We start from the raw sequence: 10,292 nt of genomic DNA, 5'->3' as shown, positions 1-10,292 counted from the left end.
ATTTGATAACAGTACCAAGCCATTTGTTGGTGCTGCCACTGCCTGTCTGTTTCAGAGGAAATCCCTCCTTTGTCTCTCAAGGAAGCTCAGCAAACTGGGAAAACCTGAATTTTGCATCAGAACTCAAACAGCTGGAACACATTTAATTACGGAGAGTCACCGCTAAACGTATTAGTCAACACTCCAGACTAGTTATTACCTAGGCTCTGGAGACCACTCATTGCAAGAGCAGCACAGTAAAACAGTTTCCAGAGCTGTCAATCACCGTGCCAGAGCTGTGGTGCAACACAGAGACACAGAGGGCTCTGGGGATTTATCTTTAAGTGCTTAACCCCAAAGGATTACTGGTTCTTTATGACTATATGTGTGGTTTGTGTCTGTGCTCCATGATGCTCATCTGATAAGGGTGGATCAGAGGTGACGGACACAGGGGACTGGATCAGATCTCATTCTTTCAGCTCTCTCCATAGAGACATTAAAAGCTGATAATCAGAGAAGAATTTAAAAAAAGAACCCATAAATTATTTTGGAGATGATGACTCCATAGTTCATCAACAGTGTGTTTATTTGAGTTTTTTCATCACATTTCTTTCTTTTATTTTAGTACATTCCAAAGGAAAACCGTCCACGTTCAACTCGCTACATCTCTCCGATGGCTGAATTTACATTCCTAATTAACATATTACATGCAAAACCTATGATAAACTTTAAATCTGATGCATTGCTATAGTTTAAACTAAGATGCCCTTTGAAAGGGACCTTTCTTCAAAAGTTGTTTTTGTATGTTCAAAAAGGGTCCAAAGAAACATATTCAGCAAACAAGTCATAACTCTTCGTGAACAGGTTTGGGCTCTGAAAACACTAATGAAGTATTATTTTTGTGCTTTAGACATCCCGTAACCAGCTATGCAATTAGACCAATAAAACCTGCAGAGTACTCCACACAGTTAAAACGTATAATGCTATTTAATAAGCACATCCTTGAAGCTATAAATGTTTATATGATTGCATCATACTTGTAGGCTAAAAAAACATGCACCGTGTACCAGCTTGTTTTAATATCCGAAACACAAGAAGAAGACAAGGGGAAGCTTCACTTTTCTCTTATAGTGGACTTTATGTTATTGATCCAAGTTGTAAAACTAATAGTGATACCCACAAAAGCAAAAGGAAGATTTGAGGAATAATTCCGAGATTTTCTAGGTCGAAGGCTACCTTAACACTGACAAGCAAAATCAAATCACAGCTAAGGAAATGAGCCATGAAACACTGATTGCTCCATACATAATAACCCCTTTTTTTTTCCAGTTGCTTAGCTCAAGAATTATTTGATTGTGCAGAGTGCTGACTTCACTGCAAACATGAGCACTGCTTGCACATATTGCCTGAGTGTATAATCAAATCAAGACCATTGATACAAGGAGTGAACAAATATCTCTTAGTACGTGGGAACAATGGATCTTTGTTCCATAAGAGTGTCCTCAGAAAGCTAATACACTGACCGAAGGTAGAACACCTCTGGGGACTGAGAATCCAGCTTGTGCTCAGCATTAATTGGTTGTGCTTTTATTGGATAATTCAGACATTAGCAAGATCCATTTAAGTTAATTTTGAAAATGACAGTGACCATGTGCTTTGTCAAGGCAATCGCAACCATGGGAAAAGTGCCATCGAGAGGAATATACTTAAGCTAAGACGCAGCTTTAGCATAATTGCAGCAATAAGTGGAATGCTTTCTGTTATACAATGGAACTTCTACTAATGATGATTCATGTGACCAAAGAGACAGATCACTGGAGTCTTTTCAGTTCATGGTTTCAAATAACAGCACTATAGGCTATATTCCTCATGAGACAGGTCAACTAAGCTCCAACTCCCACCCATATCATCCCAGTTCTGACACACTCACGCCTTGGCTCATACATCAATTTGGAACTTGGGGCACCAGTCCTGTAACAAAAAACTCAACTTCTGCTTATAGGTGGGAAATTCCCCATACAGGTCAGTGATAGGTTGCCTTATATAAACCACAGCATCTCTTGCTTATTGCTTTGAACGTTTACATGGTAGCATCACCCCGCAACTGAAGGGCTCACTACTACAAACCCTGTAGGTTTAAAGTACACAGTAGCAAGCAAACCAATGTGATTTGAGATTTCAGAGGAAGCTACAGTCGAGTGACTGTGGGAGGCTTTCTGAACTGAGGCTTCAAGCCAACAACGTGTGGGCTTGACTGTGTCTGAAAACCTCATGCTGATAAATGGCCTCTCCAAGAAGACCAACTCAGAACACAAGGCCCCTGCTGCACAAGACGCAAACTGCTACCTCTGCTGCTGGCTGAATCTGATTACAGGCAGGCCCCGAGGACAGGCAGGTCATTGAGAGCACAGAGATGAGCAAACAATAAGATATTATCTGAAGGAATCTTCAGCTTTCCAAAGGAAAATGGTCCCTCTCAGTGTCACATTGACGATAGGATCCTCAACCTGACACTGAATCAGCCATTTAAGAAGAATGAACACTGTGACCCATTCATACGTACTCACTAAAATAATGAGAGCTCTTTTTTCACTCTTGTTTAAGACATATAAAGGGAAGCTCATGAGGCTTTGCAAGACAAGGCTGTGCAGAAACCAGAGCATGCAGCTGACTCAGATGAATATGCCTTTACAATGATTGGGTATTGAATGAACAATTCTATAGTCTTTTTCTTTAGTCTTGTGTTTGCGTAAATAATACATTTATTTGGCTTTATTGTACTTTGCTTCTCCATTGTCATGCACTTTTGCCACGGAGCAAATAAGTTTCAAAACAAAACTTTAATGAATTAAGTTATTCCGAGCATGTAGCTACTGATTTCATAAATGACACAGAAGATCTTGCAAACACGTTTTCTGCTCAAAGCTGTACATTATCCATTCTGGCCAAAGCTTTCCTGTGTGTGTTTTTGTTCTTTTCAAATAGTGACATCTTGTGGACGCCTGGCCTCAATAATTGTGCTGTATATGTTTTGGGAATGTATTCCCCTGTTGTTACAACACTGCATTCCTAGCTCTAGTAATAGCGCTGTTAACTTGATGATGAGGATGAGGATTGCATTATGATGATTTAAAATATATATTCAAATAGACAACAATGTTTGATTTAAGGCAGCATATGTGATAGCGTGGCAAACAGACAGGAGAACATAAGTAACTAAATTACCATTTGGATTATCTGCGTTAAGTGTTGGAAGTGATACAACTTTGATTTCGTGATGTGGACCGTATTAAAAAAGTCAAAAAAATAATAATGTATTTCAGAACTACAGTCATGGAAGTCGTAGCCTCGTCGTCGTTCACAAAAGAAAAGTCTCGCGATATTACCACAGCCTGTTTGACAGGCAGGAGGTGAGAAGCGAGACAGCAAAATATCCCGGTTGTTCTGTTGTAAGCGAACGAAAGATCAACATTTGCCATACAATTTGTCGCTTTGATTTAACTAGAAACAAACCAAGCCTGCTGTAACGTTATATCACACGTGATTTCCTGATTATACGTTAGGTGAGATTAGGAAGTACGCGGCCGCAGAAGCCGAATTATATGAGTGAAGGGCTAGCTGTTAGCTGGCTGGCTACATAGCATAGCCATTGATGCAATGGCGTTGAAACGAATTCAGAAGGTGAGTGTATATATTTCTTTCATGTGCTACTTTTACCCGGTGTTATTTTCTGAGCATAGGGCCCTCTATTAAGACCACACCAGTGTGTTGCTTTGTATTTATTATTTCCGTAGAATTGCTTGTTTTGTGCTCATTTTTTAAAACAATTCACAGACAAAGACGAGCTAACCGCTGGTGGCCATGTTGGTGCATTGCTACCGTGCTGTTAGCTATGAATAACAACTCAAACAGCGCCATTATTTTAAAAGCTAGCTACGTTTTGTTTGCGTTTAGGTGATTATTTATCCGTGTTACGTTTGACATTCAGCACCTTATGAATACTTACGTAAAGGTGGCTAACATGCTAAACAAGTCGTGTCGTAGTGCAGCGCTAGGCTAACGTCTCTGGTGTGACTGATTGACGTGTAACGTTACAGGATTTGGTTTTAATGTCTTAGCTTGTCAGTTGTCTCTATCCTTGTGGTTGCTCACTAGTAGTATGGCTGGTGATGTTTTCAGTTGCTGAATAACAGATGCTTGCTTGTTGCCAAAATTGAAACCCTAGTGTCGGTGTTGCCATATATGGAATGGCAAATGGGCCAGTGGAGCAGGCCACGGTGTGTATTTATATAACAGAATAGATAGGCTTACTTTCAGGAGATGTTAAATAACGGGCTTTATTTCTATGTAACCATCTGTTGTTTTGCTGTCAGTGCGTTGAATGTAATGCTGTGGTGGTTGGCCCGAGCCGTTACATTTTATGTGAATACAATAAACGGAATTTAACATTCGAGTGTATTCCTTTTATTTAATTATTTCTGTAGAACATTTTAGTTTCTTTTCTATTGAGCTTTGTAACCTTTGTAGTTAACATCTATGGCCCGAACTGCACTGATGACTCAATTATTTATGAAGCCATCTGTCCCAAAACGACTATTTACGTGTCAACAACCTCAGAGCTAGAGTTTGGTCGTTATCCGGTTTGTCCGGTTCGTGGTACGAGCTTAGACCAGTTTGATTTTATGCAAACTGGTGAACCAGTGTTCAGACAACTTTACCTCCCAGTAACTCATCCTGTCACACTGGACTGATAAACCTCTGCAAGTGTAGTTAAGTAGAGTTGACCAATGACCCATCACCTTTATAAATGTTGGTAAAATTATGTTGTTATTATTATTATTATTATAGTACATTGCCCTAATGATGAGGCTCGAGTGTCATCATATTTTCTTGTGTACCCACATGTACACGATTTAAATAAAAATTAAACTACCACTCTGTTTTCAAACCTAACTTAAAGTGTATGCTCATTCATTATGTGATTGTCTTTAGGAGCTGTCTGACCTGCAGAAGGACCCACCTGCTCAGTGCTCTGCTGGACCAGTTGGGGAAGATTGTAAGTAGGGAGGAAATTGCTGCATCGACGTAATACCTTATTTCGATGTACACAGCATCTCTTTGAGATTACAACAGAAGTGTAATGTGTGCGTCATTGTGCTTAAAAATGTTGCATATATGCTAAATGCATTATAAATCTTTTCCCCAGTGTTTCATTGGCAGGCAACAATAATGGGTCCGGTAAGTGAAACTGTAGCTAAAACCAATGGAATAATTAAAATATTACAAAAACAATTACATTTTCTGTCGACTAACTTGTCTCGTTTTTATTTTTATTTCAATAGAGTGACAGCCCTTATCAAAGCGGAGTGTTTTTCCTCACCATTCACTTCCCGACAGATTACCCCTTCAAACCACCCAAAGTGAGTGGGTCTATGTCTTATGCGTCATATGTTTCAACTCATTTTTTTATTGTAGTGTGATAAATAGTAATTGGCTTCACTGGATCATTACAGCATTTTTTTTTCTGATTTGTCACAGGTTGCATTCACAACAAAAATTTACCACCCTAATATCAACAGCAATGGAAGTATTTGTCTGGATATACTGAGATCACAATGGTCACCTGCACTTACAGTATCAAAAGGTAAGTGATAATGCAGTATTCATATTAGCGTATTGACATTTGTATTTGTTAAAACAGTGGTGAATGTTGGCTAGCACTAGCCAGCACACACAGCACTAGGGCCCGACTCTTGTCACAGCTGAATGTGATGCAAGCTGTATTAGAGGTACAATATACGAGATTGGGAGCGTTTCTATTGCCTCGCAACAGTGCAAACTACAGCAAAAGTGCTGACAGAGAGATGCAAATACCAACACACACACACACACACAGGTAGAGCAACTTCATTCTCTGCTCAGGTAGACATTACTCCACTATATCTTTTCATTGTAAGTGGCTGTTTGCTGCTATATTAATGCTCTGAATCATGGATATTACACCTTTTAATGTTATTAGCTACAATCAATTCAGTTTTACAAGTCAACATGTCCACTTGTAGAAGGTTTTTAGAGGATGTGGAAGTGACCACAATCACTTTGCACAGGGTGGCAAAACGGCAAACTTTCAGCATACATTTGAAATATCTAAAGTTTTACCGCTTAAACAGATTCAGAATGATAATCCATAACTGCTATTTGGTGAGACAGGTGAAGTCCTGACTATGAAACCTGACTATAAAATTGTCATTTTGTTGAAAGTATGTTACATTTTCAAGTAAAATTATACCGTTGATTCTTTTTTGGACCATTAAGTGTCACAATCTTGATTACCTTTCAGTTTCAGTACTCTTGACTGAAGTCCAAAGCTCTTGTATGCCGTCAGCTGGTGTTCAGTGTTCTTCCCCAGTACTAAAGTACTGTAAGTGTAAATGGCAGACAATTGGATTTCTTGCCTCATTGCAACACCCAAAGACCACTTACCCTTTAAGTACATTGTATGGATCACTCCTGATTCTGAATACTTCCCATTCATAGCAGGCATCATGTGGAAGAGTGATGTTGCCACCAAAGTCTTTTTCCTCCCAATTGAACTTTTTTCCAGTCTCATGTGAAATGTCAAACCAGGTCTATGAGATAAAGAAAGGTCAAGTCAGAACAAATCCTGTAACAAATTAAGTTCTGATCAACATTTCAATTTAAAATGATGTCTTATAGGATACATACAAATTACAGTATGAGTGAATAACTCGGTGCCTTTTAATTATTTGATCATTCTTGAGGCACAAACATGACCAGTTATGTTATCCGGTATTTGGCCATGTGTGTATATTGATATTCCATTTGATCGATATTGCTTTGCCCGATTGTGATGACTATCCAAAGTCAGAATCACACATGGCTGTGCTGGTATAAAGAGTAGCCAATAAATCCACTGTCATTGTCCAACTGGGTTTCTGTTAATGTAATCTAATTACTTTTTGTATTCATTCTTCCACAGTATTATTGTCTATCTGCTCTCTTCTTTGTGATCCAAACCCGGACGACCCACTGGTACCAGAGATCGCCCATACGTACAAGGCTGACAGGGAAAGGTGAGTGTAAAACATGAATGACGTCTCTCAGCTTTGCTCACTGTGATTACGGTCTTCTTATTTTTGGGAGATTACGTTCTCAGTTCTCTAGGTCACCTGAAACCTTTTTCCAAACTTTGCATGTATTTTACAGGTACAACAAATCGGCAAGAGAATGGACACACAAGTATGCAATGTGAAAATGCCAGGGAGATCAAAATAGAGAAGAAAAGAAACACGTTTGATTTGTAACTTGAGGCAAATGAGCAACAGAGGTGATGATGATGATGATGAGGAGGAGGAAGTGATACAATGAGGTACAGTGCCACCTGGCTTTCCATGTGCTGAGCTGCTACCATGTGCTGTCCTTCATGACTTGTGTGAATCTGCTGAGCAGGACCTGATGGGCTCCTTAAAGCACTCCCATATGGAATACCGGAAACTCTTCACAGTCCATACCGCCACACTCAGACTTTAAACTGTTACTCCCGCTATTGTGATTTTCACTATTGTTGTTGCTATTCATACTCATCATTTTCACTGTCAATGAGTCATATTGTTGTGCTGTTCTGAAGCAAAATGTTTTGATTTGTTTTGGGAGATTGGCTCTCCCTTCATTTTCAGAGGTACTGTCTGTGTCCCACTGGATGTCTTGTTATTGCTGTATTTCCATGTATTTAGTGGCCTTTCTGTGTTATGATTTCTGGTATATGTGCAATTGAGGCAGAATGTTCCCTGTTCAACTCAAAATGGTGCAGTACCATTACCAGCAGCTGATCTGTTGGCTCATACTGTCTCTACCCCGTAACAATGTGAAAGATGCAAAGAAGGATTGGTTTCTTATCACCCACACTGCATTTTAAATTGCAATAGTATTTAGTGGTTTTGAGGACACTGTTGAGGCGATTGTTAACTCCCATTTTTCTCACACATGCTGTCATTGCCCTTCTATCCTGTATAACACCGATGGCTGGTATCCACAGTGCTCACAGTACTACTGTTTGACTTATTACTTGTTGTTTAGCTAGGAACATGGCGACTCTTTGGCATATAGCTGAGCTGTGTGCCACCTCCTCAGTACAGTTACTCAGGTATCAAACCAAATCATCAGCCTTTACATGCAGTGGCCCATTGTGAGAAAAATGACCAGGTCCCTTATCATCAGGCTTCTTAAAAATGTACTGATCTAAGTTCACTGGTTTGTTCATGTACAAGAAAAAGCTCACCCTGAAGAGACAAAATGATGAAAAACTGATCCGCACTCCTGAAGTTCTTCATGTGTATAGGCCCCAACGGTCTGTGTTGCACCAAAAAATGCGGTCCCAAAAGTAGTCATTTTGTCTCTTGAGAGGGTTTTTTCACTATCCCTCTCAAGTTCTTTTCGTTTCCATCTTCATTTATTTTTTTCAGCAACATTTGGATGTGAGCAGCTTTTAAACGACTCTGTTACTCATGGACATGCTACTGTTTTTGGTTACAGCTGGTGCCAGTTATACTCAAAATAAGAACTTAAACAGACGTGGCATTTTTCAGAACCTAGTCATATCAAGTCATGTGCATCTTGTTACTTGAGGTGAAGAAATACAGTTTTCATGACAATTTCATCTGCTTTAAACATCAAGTGATGTGACGATTGTCAGCATTTCTTGAAGTTTGTATTCGGGTCTACAAAGGTTTGTTTTGTTTTGGGATTAACAATCCACACTGGCAGTACAACAGTTTGTCTCGTTGGAACATTGGTGACCTTTTGTATTGTACCTTTGAAAGCTTTAGTGATAGGTAATTTCATTTTCATTCATGTCACCAGAATTGAACAAGATTGTGATGTGTCATAATGTAATATTGGTTTTAATATAATTCATTGTGGCTGTTGGGTAAAATAGTTAGGAAATGCTATGATTTTTTTTTTTTCTTACTTTTTTTTCTTTTAGTCACGGCTCATAATGTGCTGATGCTGCCAATATAAAGGGAATTGTTTGATATTATAAAGGGGAAGAAATTTAGCTTTTGAGGCATTATTGAGTGGAGTCACCCAGATAGGTCCATACTAAAGCATGAACATTTTAGAAGCTTTGATTGTAGAATTAACACCGTGGTTCAGGCACCAAATTTTCATCATTGTCAGCTGCTGTAGAGAAAATTATCAAAAAAAAAAAATCATTTTGAAATACAGTATACGCTAAAAGATTTTGAAAATATATCCTCAAAATGCAGTGAAAGTCTTTTTTTTTCTACCAGACCACAATTGAAAATGACTTGCTTAATAGTACTAGTTCAAACTTTGTGTGCGTTGTTCGTCTGGCTATTTATTTGAGAGCAGAGTATCTTCCAACTGTACCAATGAATGCAGCCTCAATTCTTCATGTGAGTGGTGCGGCGTTGACTTCCTTTGTCCAGTGTGCTCAATAGAGTTTATATAGGCAGCTTGGCATGCTTTGCACTCTGGTGAACCTTCTCACAGCCATTTGCCAGATATCAGGGATTTCGTTACAATTCATCTGCCTAACACCTCTGACTAAAATTTTAGCCTTAACCCTCATTTTGTATATATATATAGAAAACATTGTCATGAACTGTAAATTTGCTATCAGGGCTGTATCCCCCAAATGGGTGATTCATTTCATCAAAAGACATGGAAACCTGCTTGAACAGTAACAATATTTTTGTTGAAAATGACAGCCTGGCTTTCTCTTGACAGCAGGACCAGCCTTCATGCATCTCAAAATTTGGAATATGTCTGCTTGAAATGCCACCATGAACGTCCACTTGTCCTCACATAGCCTACACAAGATAACTATTGACCTTGTCATAACATATAAATAAAGCTCATCTTGGTTTACCGTTGTCTGCAGTCATTTTTGTGTGTCTTTATGATGTAATAACTAACAGCAGTATGAGCCACAACCAGCTGAGCATTGATGGTATTAAAGGAGGAGTGGATGACTAGAAATAACCAGAAACATTATCAATAAGCTAAAAGTTATGCAAATATCGTACAGCTACATGTACTGATTTTGTTCTCTACTGCCAAAGTTCCCCCTCATTTGACTCCGCCGTACATTTGCTCACTGCTGTAGGGTGCGTTTGATTCAGTGAGCTCTCAAGCGAGGTCTGTGCGGTGCAGACAGCAGCATCTTTGTACAGACCCATATTTTGTTTATTTCTCACTTTACTAAAGTGAGAATGTGTAATCTAAATAATTATTCAGAAATTGTACTGCACAGATTGATGGCAGAGTTC

The 10,292-nt window shown here is 39.1% G+C and overlaps 1 protein-coding gene across 1 annotated transcript; it reads left to right on the top strand.

Annotated features, from left to right (window-relative positions):
* Positions 1–3,393: 3,393 nt before the first annotated feature.
* Positions 3,394–9,887, top strand: ube2d4 (ubiquitin conjugating enzyme E2 D4). The gene is made up of 7 exons (XM_079161549.1): positions 3,394–3,660; positions 4,972–5,035; positions 5,186–5,217; positions 5,322–5,399; positions 5,518–5,623; positions 6,980–7,073; positions 7,207–9,887. Exons 1-7 carry the CDS (start codon positions 3,637–3,639, stop codon positions 7,250–7,252), a joined length of 444 nt encoding a protein of 147 aa, XP_079017675.1. The 5' UTR covers positions 3,394–3,636; the 3' UTR covers positions 7,253–9,887.
* The last annotated feature ends 405 nt before the right edge of the window (positions 9,888–10,292 follow it).

This window comes from Pholis gunnellus (genome assembly GCF_910591455.1).
Source record: "Pholis gunnellus genome assembly, chromosome: 6".
NCBI classification, from domain to species: domain Eukaryota; kingdom Metazoa; phylum Chordata; class Actinopteri; order Perciformes; family Pholidae; genus Pholis; species Pholis gunnellus.
The sequence above is the reverse complement of the archived record's forward strand: the minus strand, read 5'-3'. Positions and strand labels throughout refer to the sequence as shown.

Bases quoted from the DNA above. Each gene is read 5' to 3' on its own strand.
- ube2d4 (XM_079161549.1), top strand. From the start codon at position 3,637: ATGGCGTTGAAACGAATTCAGAAG. The intron at 3,661-4,971 runs GTGAGTGTATAT...GATTGTCTTTAG, and splicing joins CGTTGAAACGAATTCAGAAG to GAGCTGTCTGACCTGCAGAA. The intron at 5,400-5,517 runs GTGAGTGGGTCT...GATTTGTCACAG, and splicing joins ACCCCTTCAAACCACCCAAA to GTTGCATTCACAACAAAAAT.